Source organism: Pygocentrus nattereri, chromosome 1 (genome assembly GCF_015220715.1).
Source record: "Pygocentrus nattereri isolate fPygNat1 chromosome 1, fPygNat1.pri, whole genome shotgun sequence".
Lineage (NCBI taxonomy): Eukaryota > Metazoa > Chordata > Actinopteri > Characiformes > Serrasalmidae > Pygocentrus > Pygocentrus nattereri.
This window is the reverse complement of record NC_051211.1, coordinates 38,339,082-38,356,442: the sequence shown is the minus strand read 5'-3', so window position 1 is coordinate 38,356,442 and position 17,361 is coordinate 38,339,082. Positions and strand designations below refer to the sequence as shown.

General features: G+C 41.5%; 1 protein-coding gene across 2 annotated transcripts; it reads left to right on the top strand.

Annotated features, from left to right (window-relative positions):
* The first annotated feature begins 11,936 nt into the window (after nucleotides 1-11,936).
* LOC108425343 (aldo-keto reductase family 1 member D1-like) lies at nucleotides 11,937-16,946 on the top strand. 2 transcript variants are annotated; one of them, XM_017693923.2, is made up of 9 exons: nucleotides 11,937-12,330; nucleotides 12,530-12,641; nucleotides 12,822-12,938; nucleotides 13,054-13,131; nucleotides 13,423-13,545; nucleotides 13,887-13,996; nucleotides 16,047-16,212; nucleotides 16,283-16,365; nucleotides 16,735-16,946. In XM_017693923.2, the coding sequence occupies exons 1-9, from the start codon at nucleotides 12,278-12,280 to the stop codon at nucleotides 16,775-16,777; spliced, it is 885 nt and encodes a 294-aa protein (XP_017549412.1). In that variant the 5' UTR covers nucleotides 11,937-12,277; the 3' UTR covers nucleotides 16,778-16,946. The 2 variants fall into 2 exon arrangements, with proteins under 2 accessions (XP_017549412.1, XP_017549411.1); XM_017693922.2 differs by having other exon boundaries at nucleotides 11,946-12,330; nucleotides 12,474-12,641.
* Nucleotides 16,947-17,361: the final 415 nt, after the last annotated feature.

Here is a 17,361-nt window from a genome sequence, read left to right as displayed (position 1 = left end):
AGGCATATGAGAACTGTTCATCCATCCGTGCAATTAGAAGAGAAAAGACAAGCAAGAGAACCTGCTATTAATGAAGATGCCAGTGTGTCTACTGCAAGTGTTGAAGCTCCTACAATGTCTACACCCACTACACCACCACAACCACCTAAACCTACAACCCAGAGCTCCATGAGCCAGTTTTTGCAAAAGGCCATGACCCCAGCTAAACAAAAGACAATTGTTGAGGAACTGGCTAAAAATGATTGCACAAGATTTTCAGTCATTTTCAGTCGTGGAAGACAAAGGATTCAGAAACTATTAGTATTATTAGTGTGAGAAGCAGATTAGACATGACTGGATATATTATAATGTAATGTATAGTTTAACACTTATTGTTTACTCTTTTTCAGCGATGTTACAGCCTCTAAAATGTTTATCCTGTGCAAGGGTCTGCAGAGAGTGACAGCTGAGCACCAGACCAGAGTAACCACGGGGAAAGTGAAGGAGTTAGTGGATGCTCTCTGTGCATGCATGGAAAGAAAATTCCACAGAATGGAATATAACACTGTTCTGTCAGAAACCACCATTCTTGACCCAAGATTCAAAAAACTGGCCTTCAATGACAATAGAGCAGTTGATGAAGCTCTTCAGAGAATAACCGCAGCAGCAGCAAGATCCAGCCAGTCAAGTCCACTGCCAGGGGGCCAAGGGGGAGAAGAAGCAGCAGAGCATGAACAAGAGGAACCACAAGCATCTGCAGTTTGGAGGTTTTTGGAAGAACGAGCAACTGGTGAAAGTTCAAGGAATCCATCAGCAGATGCAATGGTGGAATTGAGATCATATCTTGAGGAGCCCCTTTTACAGAGAAGTGCAGACCCACTGAGCTGGTGGGAAACCAAATGTTCAGTCTACCCACGTCTTACACATGTGATGGCACGTAGACTGTGTATTGTAGCAACATCTGTCCCCTCAGAGAGAATCTTCTCCAAAACAGGGCAGATTATAACAGAAAGGAGAAATAGGTTCAACCCTGCAACGCTGAGACCCTTGGTTTTTCTGAACGCCAATCTTCACTAGACTTGGAAAAAACTTTCACCTGGATTCTGCTTTGAATTTATATTTTGTTGGAGTGGTGTTTTGTTGAAGTGGTGTTTCACTGTACATGGTTGCAAATTTGCAAATAATATACACAATCAGAGATGGGGCCTTTTTGTCTAATTGAGATGGGTCTTTTCTTTTGTTGTATTTTATAATTTATTTTTGTAGCACTCTGTTCTATGTTGAGTATAAATAACCATTTGATATAATGTATGTTTTTATGTTAACAATTCATTTTACACATATTTGTTTAATAATTTAAGCAACAAAAAATCTGAGGAGCCACTTGGGAGCCGAAAGAGCCGGCTCTTTTTAGTGAGCCGAGCCAAAAGAACCGGCTCTCAAAAAAGAGCCGTAATTCCCATCACTAACCCACAAACCGCTGTAGTCGTGCATCATTCTGTAGTCCTCGTTATGCCCATATTAGGAACTCCGGGTCCAAACCTCATTTTTCTATGGCCAGAATGAATAGGGTTTTCGAAAAGTCGCCTCTGTTTTGTCCTATGTATATTTTTCTCCAGAATACCACTGGATCCTCCGAATTACGAGGTCGTAAAGAGCTAACGTTATAATGCTAATATTGCTACATGTGAGCTAAAACTACCGCACATCAATTTGATCAAAAATACTACCCATGTTAAAACTACGAGGCTGAATGTAGCTTCTTTTCTCGCAGCTTTTTGTTTGAGTGTTCCCGTTCCACCTTAAATGCTGTAGCAGCTGTGGCTAGCCATCACAAACACTAGCAAATGAGACAAAATACTCTGTTAGTTCGGTGAAACAGGAAAAAAAAAATGATGTAACTCAAATGTATAACTCAAATAACAGTGAAGCCTGCTCATATCATGCCTTTCAACTGCAGTCAGGTTCTTTTTCTCCGACTGCTTGGTCGAAATTTCCCGTTCCACCTTAAATGGCGCAGCAGTGATCGCTGCATCACTTAAGGTGGAACGGAAAAGGCCAACCAAAACCTGGCAAATGTCCTGAGAAAATGCCTTCAGTAAAATGGTACCAGCATTAAAATAATAATCAGGATATTCTGAGAGCCTAAATCAGTTTATCAGGGGTGAGCAGTGATATTAATATATTTGTATGTAACACAGGGTGCGACACAGGTGATTTTTCGAAAACACTATGCATTCTGGCCATAGAGAAATAAATCTTCGACCCGGAGTTCCTAATATGGGCATAAGAACATAGCGCCGACTACAAAATGACGACACGACTACAGTGGTCTATTAGAAAGCAGATTCATCAGGTTTTAATGTTAATGCTTCTGTTTTTTTTTTCCATAAGGGAAGAGACAGATGCAGAAACTCCTTTTGAAAAGTAGGTTTAGCATCTGGAATCTTAGATTAACTTTTAAAGTGTTAAAGATTAACATCTTAAGATGAAGCACAGCGTTGTTGAGAGTCTAGAAAAATCTTAAAAGGAGCAAATCTGTAAAATGAATGGAGCATTAGTACATTTATGTGTATTTATGATTATTTTAACGGTCTGGAGTGTAAAAAGTAAGTTTTTGAATTATTGCCCGTCATTTAAATGTTGATTGTTTGTACATTCCATTGTGGCATGAGAGCCGTTTGTACTATTTTGATTTCAGGGTTGTCGTGTCTTGTGCATTAAGCTACTGAGTATAGTCAACTTTATTTACAATATTACAAGTAAAATTATTTATTTAAACCAATATACACAGAAAATAAAGGCAAAATAATACTGATTTGGTTTTGTCTCATGCTTCATTATTCAGCCTTTTCTGTGTGTTTAAATGAGTCAGAAACAAAGCTCCTGCCTGGAAAACTTAATTTATTGGTTGGAGGAGGTAGAAAAAAATTAAATAGATTGTACAACCCCAATTCCAATGAAGTTGGGACGTTGTCTAAAACATAAATAAAAACAGAATACGATGATTTGCAAATCCTTTTCAACCTATATTCAATTGAATACACTACAAAGACAAGATATTTAATGTTCAAACAAATAAACTTTTTTGTTTTTTGCAAATATTCACTCATTTTGAATTTGATACCTGCAATACGTTCCAAAGAAGTTGGGACAGGGGCGTGTTTACCGCTGTGTTACATCACCTTTCAACAACACTCAATAAGCATTTGGGAACTGAGGACACTAATTGTTGAAGCTTTGTAGTTGGAATTCTTTCCCATTCTTGCTTCATGTACAACTTCAGCTACTCAATTATTATTATTATTATTATTATTATTGTCAAAAACTATTATTATAATAATTATAAGCTGTTATCATTATTATTAGTAGTGATAATAATAGTACACTCTTAAAAAGGACAGTTCTTTAGTAAAGAAAATGATTACATATAGCGCCAAAAAGGGTTCATCTAGCCCACATATATTAACCCTCTATCAAAGTCTTGCAGATCCTGGAGCCACCTGGGTCAGAAGAGGTACCCCCTCTCCACCCCCTCCATTCATGGGGCAGTCGTGGGCTGATTAGGGAACCAGCCTAGTGACAAGAAGGTCGTCAGTTCGTTGCCCTGAACCATGACTGAAGTGCTCTACTATATACAGGAAGTGGAGGGCCATCACTAGCTTTTCTTTTTTTCTTCTTTTTCCCGTTAGCTGTAAGAAATTTCACAGCTTATAGTCATAAGCAAAGCAATCAGCAAAAGAAAACAGTAAGGCAATCAACATTACGGCAGAGTGTTAAGGCCCAATCCCATTTCACCCCTTGCCCCTAACACTTAGCCCTACCCCTCCCTTTTGCGCGTTCACGTCTAGGGGTAGGGTTGTCCCGACTGTTGTTGAGATGGAGGGGTACAGTGAAGAGTTGGGGCTACATGGCCCTTCAAACGGAGATTTTTCAGAGGCTGCACTACCAAAGAGAAAATTCTCAGAATACCATGCAAATCATCGGCAAATCATCGGCTGCACAAGCGGCAAAAGAGACATGAATTTAAGTATTTCTCTGTTAAAAAGCTGACGTATTGTAAGAGAACCATTGTAATTAACACGCATAAAAATCGCTAGTGTGACACCCACAAAGTGTTGGTCACATTTGTGATTGTTTTTGTATATTTCGTTTTACTAAATGATGAACTTCTGCTGGCATAGCTCAAACCATATTGCTGTTGCGGAGATGCCCTGTAGGGTGCGCTGTGGCGTTGGGTAATTACAGCTGCTCGCAACTCTGCTTCTCAGATTTGAGAAGCTGTTGCACAGACAAGCCACACTGCTTCGTGTCTCATTTTTCCACCCTGTTTACAGGTGAGAAAGGTGCTAAAGTACACAAAATGTACATTTGTTCGATCTGTGGATTGTATAAACATGTATTTTTACATGTGAGTTAAGTTGAGCAAAGTGGAAGTTTATAATTCTCTGAGAGCAAGAGCCAAAGTTATGACATGATGGGTAGTTCACAGTGTTAGCTTTTTAAAGCACAACTCCTTGCCATTTCACATTGTTATATTTGTTGTTATGGTTCTAAGGCTGTATAAATCCAAATCCTAGCCATAGTAGCCTGTGTTCGATTATATTTCTGATCCACTGTTGGTCAAAAGGCAGTACTAGCCTCAGTTAGCATTGTTAGCGTTTTCCCATAGAGTTCAATGTAAAATTGTCAGCATGTTAGCATTTAACCTGTTTCTCTGCTCTTGTGACCCTGTATGTAATGTTTAAACAGACACAACATATATATATATATATATATATATATATATATATATATATATATATATATATATATATATATATATATATATAAGCTCTGCAAGGCTCGTAACACAAAAACGGTGCAATTGCTGAGAGAATGTTGATTTTATTTGTACTAAAAGTGTTTAAACGTGGTACTGTTTCACCAAGCTAATTATACATGTCCACATGGAATGTACTGTTAAGCCTCCATTATTTAGGAGTATATTCAGATGGGGTCTAATGGACTACTAACATTTAGAATTCATAGAATTCATGATGGTGCAGTGTAAGAGCTACATTTCTGCTCACTTTTGAATGTATATTTTATACATGAATGTGTCTATATAATTGCATATGGATTGTTAATTTTCATATACACTGCTCAAAAAAATAAAGGGAACACTTAAACAACACAATATAACTCCAAGGAAATCAAACTGTCCACTTAGAAAGCAACACTGATTGACAATCAATTTCACAGCTGTTGTGCAAATGGAATAGACAACAGGTGGAAATTATTGGCAATTAGCAAGACACACTCAATAAAAGAGTGGTTCTGCAGGTGGGGACCACAGACCACTTCTCAGTACCGATGCTTTCTGGCTGATGTTTTGGGCACTTTTGAATGTTGGTGGTGCTTTCACACTCGTGGTAGCATGAGACGGACTCTACAACCCACACAAGTGGCTCAGGTAGTGCAGCTCATCAAGGATGGCACATCAATGCGAGCTGTGGCAAGAAGGTTTGCTGTGTCTGTCAGCGTAGTGTCCAGAGGCTGAAGGCGCTACCAGGAGACAGGCCAGTACACCAGGAGACGTGGAGGAGGCCGTAGGAGGGCAACAACCCAGCAGCAGGACCGCTACCTCTGCCTTTGTGCAAGGAGGAACAGGAGGTGCACTGCCAGAGCCTTGCAAAATGACCTCCAGCAGGCCACAAATGTGCATGTGTCTGTGGTTAGAAACTGACTCCATGAGGATGGTATGAGGGCCCGATGTCCACAGATGGGGGTTGTGCTCACAGCCCAACACCGTACAGGATGCTTGGCATTTGCCAGAGAACACCAGGATTGGCAAATTGCCAATGGCGCCCTGTGCTCTTCACAGATGAAAGCAGGTTCACACTGAGCACATGTGACAGAGTCTGGAGACGCTGTGGAGAGCGACCTGCTGCCTGCAACATCCTTCAGCATGACCGGTTTGGCAGTGGGTCAGTAATGGTGTGTGGTGGCATTTCTGTGGAGGGCCACACAGCCCTCCATGTGCTCGCCCGAGGTAGCCTGATTGCCACTAGGTACTGAGATGAGATCCTCAGACCCCTTGTGAGACCATATGCTGGTGCGGTTGGCCCTGGGTTCCTCCTAATGCAGGACAATGCTAGACCTCAATGTGGCTGGAGTGTGTCAGCAGTTCCTGCAAGATGAAGGCATCGAAGCTATGGACCGGCCCGCCCGTTCCCCAGACCTGAATCCGATTGAACACATCTGGGACATCATGTCTCGCTCCATCCACCAACGCCACGTTGCACCACAGACTGTCCAGGAGTTGGTGGATGCTTTAGTCCAGGTCTGGAAGGAGATCCCTCAGGAGACCATCCGCCACCTCATCAGGAGCATGCCCAGGCGTTGTAGGGAGGTCATACAGGCACGTGGAAGCCACACACAATACTGAGCCTCATTTTGACTTGTTTTAAGGACATTACATCAAAGTTGGATCAGTCTGTAGTGTGTTTTTCCACTTTAATTTTGTTTGTGACTCCAAATCCAGGCCTCCATTGGTTAATTTTTTAATAAAATTTGATTTCCATTGATGATTTTTGTTTGTCAGCACATTCAACTTTGTACAGAACAAAGTATTCAATGAGAATATTTCATTCATTCAGATCTACGATGTGTTATTTGAGGGTTCCCTTTATTTTTTTGAGCAGTGTACTTATTATTGATATGGATTTAGAACTGGAAGTAATAAGGACAGGAAGCACGAGAAAGAGACTATTAAAAAAAAAAGTATTGTTTAATAAAGAACAGATTTGAGAAGCTGTTGCACAGACAAGCCACACTGCCTCGTGTCTCATCTTTTCCACCCTGTTTACAGGTGTTTAATCTGTTCACACTGATCGGGAAGTGTAACAAATTCTTGGGGGTTTGTCCGGGATCGGCGCCCCCTTGTGGTGGGAAGCTGATCCAGTGATTTCTGACATCCAGGATCAAAGAGAGCTGAGGCTGCGCCAAGTGTACGGTGAAGGCTTACTTCGGAGGTGGGACAAGCAGGATGGAGAAGAAAGATGCCAAGACAGACGATGAAAGGAAGAGTCTGGTGTGGGAAATCAGAAGAAGCCTCTTCACACTGTCGGCGGATGAAGTCTTTCAGATCGCTAAAACCATTGCCCCTGTGCCAGAGAGAGAGACGTCTCAAAGCTCAGCGCCACAGACCTTGAGGGTTGCTTTGAATATGTAAGCTCTTTTATGTACAGCAAATCTTTACTTGAATCAGAAGTCATGGGTATGAGTTCATTGTTAGTGTTGAAGGATGTGGTTAATGAAATCATTGCATCTCATGGTACTGCTTCTCAGTTAGCCCAAACGGAAGCAGGCGCAAACTCACATAACGCTAATGTACTAGCTTCCCCAGCTACTCCAGACCTAGACCTTGGAGACACCACACACCTGTCTGCCACGACAACACACACTTGTCCACCCAACATAGCTACCATTAACATGGGTGACTCCTCTCATCCAGATTTACAGAGAATACTGGCAAGTTACCAACAGTAAGGTAGAATGCTCCAACAGTACACAACCATGTCCACACCACCCTCCACCTCAATTGAAAGTGCACACACGGTTACACTCACCGGTAAAACACCACACATGTCTCAGTCTGAAAAGCACCCACACACGCCAAATGATACATTGGTCTCCCTAAGAGATCTCTCTTACCTTCATCGTAGGGAGTTTAAGATACAGGGGGGTCAAATTGGTGACCATGGCTCAGACATCACTTATAATAATATACACAAGCAGATTGAAGAGGGTATCAGAGAGAACTTTAGTGAGACAGAGATCGTCAGGAGTGTGTTGAGAATAGTGAAACCTGGAAATTTCTAAGATTTGCTCATGAGCAAGGAGGACATGACCATCACAGAGCTGAAGATATATCTACAATCATACTTAGGGGAGAAAAGTAGTACAGAACTACTGCAAGATCTAATGTGTGCGAAACAGAGTCAGAGACACCACACCAATTCCATTACAGAGTAATGGGGCTTAAACAAAAAGTCCTCTTTGCATCGAAGCAAGCTAATACTGACATAAGGTATAATCCAGAAACAGTCCAGGGTGTCTTTCTACACACCATATATCAGGGACTTGGCCATAAATACAATGATGTCCGCGGAGAATTGAAGCCACTTCTGTCAGACAGTGTGGTGACTGATGAGGCAATTTTGAGACAAGTAACAAAGATTACCAGTGACGAAACTGAAAGGCAGCGCAGATTAGGCATGATGCACAGAGCTAAACCGACAGTGGCACACAGTGCTCAGCTCGAAATGGACGCTCCTAAAACCTGCAACCTCAGTCAGGATGCTCCTGAAAGTAAAAGTAAGAAAGACCCGTTGAAACAACTTAGTGAAAAGATTGATGCTCTCACCATTGTTGTTGACTCGATGCGGCAGGCAGGACAGGGTAAACCAGAACACACCTGTAAGTGCCAGATGAATAATCCACATTTATCAAAGAGACAGAAAACATATGGGTGTCCAAAATGTGTGGAAGGAGGCTTACCCCACTGCAGTCACTGCTTTATCTGTGGTGATGAGGGACACAGAGCCATCGGCTGTCTAAAGAAATCTGAACATCCGGGAAACTGGAGCCAGTCATTGGCAAGGGACCACCTGTGACCGGGTCAACAGAGTCCCACTGTAACGACATCCAGTCTTCAGAGTCTAACATGGAGGGCTGGAGCCATGTTAACATGTGTCCACAAAATACAAACCCTGGGAACCAAACCTGACTCACCTTTCGTCTACACCTGAGTTGCCAGTCAATGAAAGTGAGCATGTTGTAAAGCTCATTGGGAAGAAAGCCATTATACACTGTAACCTAAACGGGTTAGCAGTGGCAGCCTTGCTTGACACAGGGGCCCAAGTAAGCATCATTGACCAGAGTTGGAAAGACCAATACCTACCTAGTCATGACACAAGGCCACTCACTGAGCTCCTTGCGGGTGATGAAGAGCTTGAAGTGTATGCTGTCAATGGTGACCTCATACCATTTACAGGCTGGGTGGCCATCAATGTCAATCTTCCTGGTACAGAAGACCCTAGTTTGTCTATTAATGTCCCCTTCTTAGTGAGTCACCTACCACTTGAGAGGCCACTGCTTGGATTTAATGTCATAGAAGAATTCATTAGGGGTAAGCCAGAGCGTGTGATGCCCACACTTGTGAATCTGCTGAGTGGAGCTGTCTCAATCTCGAGTAGTGAAGCCAAGACTCTAGTAAACTTTGTACAGATAAGAAAACCCATCAGCTCAGAGGGACGCCTTGGAGTCAGTCAACAGGATTTTGTTGTCCCTGCTGGACAGGTAGCGTGGGTGAAATGTAGGATTCCATACAACATGAACCCACTTGACTCCTTAATGCTGTTTGAGCCTGATGAGAACAATGCACTGCTGGACCCACTGGATGTAGGAGAGGGCCTGTTGGAGGTAAAGAATGCTAGGAACCAATATGTCTCTGTACCAGTGGGGAACCATACAAACCGTGATATAACCCTGCCACAGAGGTCCATAATGGATACCATTCAGCCAATTGATAGTCATTCAGACTGATTCAGCAAAAGATCAAACACCCAAGGTGAATGTTCAAAGTATTATAACAGCATCCATTGACAAGGCTCCTCCACCACAGCTATGGCATCCACCAGTCAACATTAGTCATCTGGATCAGAGACAGCAAGATACTGTCAAACAGATGTTATTTGAGGAGTCACCAGCTTTTGCAAGGGACAGCAGTGATGTGGGATGCATTTCGAGCTTGCAAATGTCCATAAGCCTTAAAGACAGTTTTCCAGGACAGCGTCAGTTCATCAGTGCCAAAACCGCTGTTTAAAGAAGTTAAGGAGTACATCCAGGATCTTTTGGCAAAAGGGTGGATAGTTAAATCCAAGTCCCCATATTCTGCTCCCATTGTCTGTGTCCGTAAGAAGGATGGGACACTTCGTCTTTGCCTCGATTATCGACTTCTGAATCAAAAGACAATCCCAGACAGACATCCTCTGCCTCATATTGGGGATATCAACACACTGGGTGGATATTCGTGGTTCAGTATTTTGGACCAAGGAAAGGCATACCATCAAGGCTTCATTGCTGAGAGTTCCAGACACTACACTGCCTTCATCACGCCCTGGGAACTCTATGAATGAGTACCGGTCCCGTTTGATTTATCACCAATAATAGTATATTCCAGCGGAGCATGGAGGAAATGTTGGATACCCTCAGAGATGAGTGTTGTGTCCCATACCTTGATGATGTACTTTGCTATGCAAAGTCCTTTGATGTGTGGAAGGGGTCAGAAAAGTGTGGAGGGGGTCAGAAAAGTCCTCAGAGCACTTCAAGTCCATGGAGTAAAGCTCGGACCTGAGAAGTGTGACCTTTTCAGGCAGGAAGTAAGATACGTTGGTTGTCTGGTGTCCGTGAGAATAGACCCAAAGGATTTGGATGCCGTGCTGTGCCTAAAGGACAAAACACCACAGACTGTTGGCGAGGCCAGGAAACTCTTGGGGTTCCTAAGCTATTACCGATCCTTTATACAGGACTTTTAACGGATAGCCAGACCACTCTGCCAGCTGCTTCAGGTGAAGAACGCAGCATGACAAACCCAGCTGACCATGCGCAAAACCAAGGAAGGAGCAAGTCGGAGACAATCCAGTGTATGTGGTCGCCCCTGAAACGTGTAACCCTCAGAAAACAAGAACACTGCATCACAATCTGTTGTTACTTGTAAATGACCTACCTGTCTTTACACAGCCAGTACCAGCCAAGTCACCAGTCAAGATGCCATCCAAACCAACATACCCATTAGCAAGTAGAGACCCAGAAAATCCTACGTCTGCCAGTGATTCAACTGATTCTGAGGATGAGCGAAGCCTGGGAAGCTATTGGTTGAGGATACCTGTTCAGGAAAAATCAAAAGAAAAAGAATCTGACCGTGAAACCAGGGTTTTCACGTATGAAGCATTAGGCCAACCTTCCATTCAGTCGTACCCAAGAATAAACACAATTGCAGCTTACACTGTGCCTCACTTACTCATATGCAATCCAGTAAACCGCTTCACGCCACCATTCCTATCTGCAACTCCTCCACCCCACTCTTATGCACCATTCACATGTGTATCTTATCCCTATACCACCTATGTTAATTAAAGCAGAGATAAAGGAAGAAGTTAAGGAAAGGGGTTGATTAATGCCAAGAGGCATTTTCTTTTGTCAGGGAGAGTGTAACACCCACAAAGTGTTGGTCACATTTGTGATTGTTTTTGTATATTTCTGTTGCGGAGATGCCCTGTAGGGTGTGCTGTGGTGTTGGGTAATTACAGCTGCTCGCAAGCTTCTCAGATTTCAGAAGCTGTTGCACAGACAAGCCACACTGCTTAGTGTCTCATCTTTTCCACCCTGTTTACAGGTGAGAAAGGTGCTAAAGTACACAAAATGTACATTTGTTCGATCTGTGGATTGTATAAACATGTATTTTTACATGTGAGTTAAGTTGAGCAAAGTGGAAGTTTATAATTCTCTGAGAGCAAGAGCCAAAGTAATGACATGATGGGTAGTTCACAGTGTTAGCTTTTTAAAGCACAACTCCTTGCCATTTCACATTGTTATATTTGTTTGGTTATGGTTCTAAGGCTGTATAAATCGAAATCCTAGCCATAGTAGCCTGTGTTCGATTATATTTCTTATCCACTGATGGTCAAAAGGCAGTACTAGCCTCAGTTAGCATTGTTAGCGTTTTCCCATAGAGTTCAATGTAAAATTGTCAGCATGTTAGCATTTAACCTGTTTCTCTGCTCTTGTGACCCTGTATGTAATGTTTAAACAGACACAACACCCACACATATATATATATATATATATATATATATATACAAGCTCTGCAAGGCTCGTAACACAAAAACGGTGCAATTGCTGAGAGAATGTTGATTTTATTTGTACTAAAATATTTGTACTAAATCAGCATTGTCACTTCGATGAGAAATGAGGGGTTTGGATTGCTGTGCAGAGAATGAACAGCCACCAGGGGGCACTCATACTTGGGGATCAACAATCGTACAGTAAATGGAGCAGTATGGGCGTTACTGATTAACTTTTGCAGTTCTGCAAGACCTTTGTCGAGGTGGGTGTCTTTGCAGAACTGGTTTCTCCTTGAAGCACCCGGGAGTTCCTTCTTTGTATGACCTGCTAATCTTGGGAAGGAACAAAAGAAAGATCAAAGGAAATATGACATTGACAGCTGAGAGCCACTCAGTCACCCTGAGTGATGGGTTCAAAATCCCTCTCATGGGGCTTGGGACCTATGGAGATCCTAGGACAGTAAGGAGCAATATATTTCATTACAAAATCTTAATAACTACTATTTCATTTTTTTTTAAATCTATCTGCACTTAATAGTGAAATGATATGATCCAGTGAGTGCATTTATGTGTGACACACAAAATAGTATTACTTTATTATAGACTCCAAAAGGAACGGCATGTGAATCAGTGAAGTATGCCATTGATGTTGGATACAGGCATATTGACGGAGCTTTAGTGTATTTCAATGAACATGAAGTAGGCCAAGCCATCCGAGAAAAAATTGCTGATGGAACAGTCAAGAGAGAGGACGTTTTCTACTGTGGAAAGGTAACAGCATTCCTGTAAGGTATAATCAGCCATTGGTGAATTGTTGTATAATAGCAGATGTCAAGACCGGCAAGTTACTCTTCACTCTGTTGTGTATGAAGTTATTGAGGTGCATGACTTTATTCTATTAAATATGCAATAATCTACCCACAGATTATTATTTTTTTTTTTTTATGGCAGCTATGGAACACTTTCCACCCTCCAGAACTTGTAATGCCGGCACTAAAGCGAACTCTCAAAACCCTGGAGCTGGACTATGTGGACCTCTACATCATTGAACTGCCCCTGGCCTTCAAGGTGTTGTCCTGATCACAAATAATTCCAATGCAAACTAAATGAATGAAATGAAGTTTTTGCAGATATTTAAGTTGTATTTGAATGAACTGTGTATGAATTTATTCAATTCCTTTAGCCAGGAGACGTCTTCTATCCAAAAGATGAGAATGGGAAGGAGGTATACCATGACACAGACCTTTGTGCTACATGGGAGGCCAGTAAACATCTTAATTTGTTGAATTAAGATTTCAGACTGATGTTTTACAGTGGCTTTGATGTGAGAGACAGAACAAGGTATGACAAGTTATTTTCACACTGAAGACCAAAGTCTAACCTGTAAAATGTGCTCTTCTTGGCCTGCTTTCAAAAGTCACAGTGATCTTTGGAGCATTTGAAGCACTGTATTGCTGTGTAGGTCATGGCATTTTATTGTATTCCATGGTCGAAAAACACGACTCTGTACCCAAAATGTGTTTTTTCCTTTGTTTATTTTTTCTGTCCTCAGGCTTTAGAAGCCTGTAAAGATGCAGGTCTGACCAAATCTCTTGGAGTGTCCAACTTCAACAAGAGGCAACTGGAGTTGATCCTGAATAAGCCAGGTCTGAAGCACAAACCTGTAACAAACCAGGTAATCCTTGGCAGTGTGATAACCAACATATCCACGTCTCAGTAATGCATGTTGGGAAGAACCGTTGGTGTAGCTTAAACAAAACATAATTTTGTAATGTAATCCAACAGCCAGAAGCATCGTTACATGAAGAAATAACCTAATTACGACCAACTACATTTAGTGTGATAAAGAAAAACGTCACAGCTCAGAGAACATACGATCCAAATGATACCTACCATTACTGATATCTACGTTAATGGGTTAATAATGTGTGGAATTCTTTTATTGTATGTTTGTTGCTTGAAATCTGTTAATATATCTGCAATAAATAAGAACTGTGGTTAACTTGTTAACTATAGATTGAATGCCACCCATACTTCACTCAGCCTAAAATGATGGAATTTTGTAAGAAGAATGACATCATCATTGTTGGATACAGTCCTCTCGGAACGTCCAGAGATCCATCCTGGTATAAAATGTTCTTTTACCCTTTAAACACATATTAGAGCTATACAGACAATTGGTAACTACACAGAACATGCTCTTATCATTTAAAGCCTATTAAATGTGATTTTCATCATTCTGCATAAATTCATTTATTGAGTGTTTTGATAAAGAAACATGCCAACTACAGTGGTGCTGATAACTGTCATGCTGTCTACAACGCAAATACAGGTCCTTCTAAAATAATTAGCATATTGTGATAAAGTTCATTATAAAATTTGCATATTTCATCCGACCAATAAAAGAAATGTGTTTTTAATACAAAAAAAGTCAACCTTCAAATAATGCACTCAATACTTGGTCGGGAATCCTTTTGCAGAAATGACTGCTTCAGTGCGGCGTGGCATGGAGGCAATCAGCCTGTGGCACTGCTGAGGTGTTATGGAGGCCCAGGATGTTTCGATAGCAGCCTTAAGCTCATCCAGAGTGTTGGGTCTTGCGTCTCTCAACTTTCTCTTCACAATATCCCACCGATTCTCTATGGGGTTCAGGTCAGGAGAGTTGGCAGGCCAATTGAGCACAGTAATATCATGGTCAGTAAACCATTTACCAGTGGTTTTGGCACTGTGAGCAGGTGCCAGGTCATGCTGAAAAATGATATTTTTATCTCCTTAAAGCATGAGGTGCTCCAAAATGTCCTGACAGCTAGCTGCATTGACCCTGCCCTTGATAAGGCAGTGGACCAACACCAGCAGCTGACATGGCACCCCAGACCATCACTGACTGTGGGTACTTGACACTGGACTTCAGGCATTTTGGCATTTCCTTCTCCCCAGTCTTCCTCCAGACTCTGGCACCTTGATTTCCGAATGACATGCAAAATTTGCTTTCATCCAAAAAAAGTACTTTGGACCACTGAGCAACAGTCCAGTGCTGCTTCTCTGTAGCCCAGGTCAGGCGCTTCTGCCACTGTTTCTGGTTCAAAAGTGGCTTGACCTGGGGAATGCGGCACCTGTAGCCCATTTCCTGCACTCGCCTGTGCACGGTGGCTCTGGATGTTTCTACTCCAGACTCAGTCCACTGCTTCCGCTGGTCCCCCAAGGTCTGGAATCGACCCTTCTCCACAATCTTCCTCAGGGACCGGTCACCTCTTCTCGTTGTGTAGCGTTTTCTGCCACACTTTTTTCTTCCCACAAACTTCCCACTGAGGTGCCTTGATACAGCACTCTGGGAACAGCCTATTCGTTCAGAAATTTCTTTGTGTCTTACCCTCTTGCTTGAGGGTGTCAATGATGGCCTTCTGGACAGCAGTCAGGTTGGCAGTCTTACCCATGATTGCGGTTTTGAGTAATGAACCAGGCTGGGAGTTTTTAAAAGCCTCAGGATTCTTTTGCAGGTGTTTAGAGTTAATTCGTTGATTCAGATGATTAGGTTAATAGAGAACCTTTTTTTTATGATATGCTAATTTTGTGAGATAGGAATTTTGGGTTTTCATGAGCTGTATGCCAAAATCATCAGTATTAAAACAATAAAAGACCTGAAATATTTCAGTTGGTGTGCAATGAATCTAAAATATATGAAAGTTTAATTTTTATCATTACATTATGGAAAAGAATGAACTTTATCACAATATGCTAATTTTTTTTAGAAGGACCTGTATAGCCACTTTATTCATCCAAAATGATCAATGAACCTACACATCTTCTGAGTCAATATTTGTGATGTTGATGACTGCAAATAACTGTAAAAACACACAAAAGTAGTTTTCTTTGGGGACTATACAACCTTACTACGCCCTGTATGTACCTCTCCACCATTATTGTGATAAAAGCGCAAACCTGGTTCCTATGACCACCCATGTGAACAATTCTAACTCTGTGAATGTAGCATTTCATATCAAACCACTCTGAATTACTTTGTTTACATTTTAACAATGTAATTATTAAGCTGTTGGAATTCTTGGAAGATTTTATTCCAAGTTATTTTGGAACATTTTTATTGGTCAATTAAAAATGATCAGCCTATAGCACTTCAGGCTGTACAGTAATGTTTTTCTATGTTGTTCTTTTGTACAGGGTGAATTTAAAAAGTCCTCCTCTGCTGGAGGATGAGCTTCTGGTGTCCATTGGCAAGAAGTATAAGAAGACCTCAGCACAAGTGGCCCTGAGGTTCAACGTCCAGCGAGGTGTGGTTGTCATTCCCAAGAGCTTCAGTCCAAAGCGCATTAAAGAAAACTTTGAGGTTTGTATGCTGTCTGAGCTCACTGGTGTATGCTCTAAAACTCATTCTCACATGGATTTATTGTTTTCAGATATTTGACTTCTCTTTAACCGATGATGAAATGAAGGAGATCGAGGGGCTGAACAAGAACATCCGATTTGTGGAGCTGCTCATGTAAGTAACAGATATGGACACTTGTCCGCTCGTTAAAGAAAGACTCCAGCATTTTTCAACCTATTCCCAATCTTCCGTGTCTGTAACAGACTTCAGACAGTCATTTTAATGTTCCTTGTACTTATAAATAAGAGAAGCCGCTGGGCAGGTGGGCACACTACAGATGCAGCAGATAGAATGTAGGTTTTCAGTCCTTGTGGGACAAAGGTGCTGCATATGTTTTTCCTGCCCTGATTTGTGAATCAGTTTGGTTAATAATCAGCCGCATTGCCAGTACTTTGACATTTAAGCAGAGGAAATAATAAACTGTGCAGTTGACTGTGAGGTCTACTCTACTGTGTAGAGACTGATCATTCTTTCTTTTCCAAGGTGGAGCGATCATCCTGAATACCCATTCCATGATGACTATTAGGCGTTTTTATTTGGGCAGAAAAGTTATCAAACACTATAATTTACGGGAAATCTGTTTTTGTTTTTATTATTACAGTGATTCTGCTGAAATGTATCATTATATCATATCATTTATCATAACATTTACAATGCAATGAATACAAATAAAAGACTTTTTTTTTCCCCACTCACTCTGTAACCTTTTTTTTCAGTGATTCAAGGCTGGTTATTTGTGCATTACATGTATGTATATGAAATCATTTGATTCTATTTCTTTTTTGTGGGGGAAAAAGAGAGAAGATAATTTTCTGGAAATGTGTGAAGAGAGAATGAGAATTCATTTTAAGCAGTTGGGAGGCGGGTGTTTAATGCACTGCTGATCACGTTATTTGGGTGGTGACCCATTTAACGAGACATGTGTAACCAAGATAAACTATCTACACTCAACACATAGTTCTTCAAGGGCTCTTTAGTAAAGGCAATGATTATATTCTGAACCATGTGTTCATGCTTAAATGGTTCTTTGTGCTGTGTATGGGTCTGTATATCACCAAATAGAACCGTTCCCTTGAAGAACCAGAACAGTGTCAATGCACTTTAGCATAG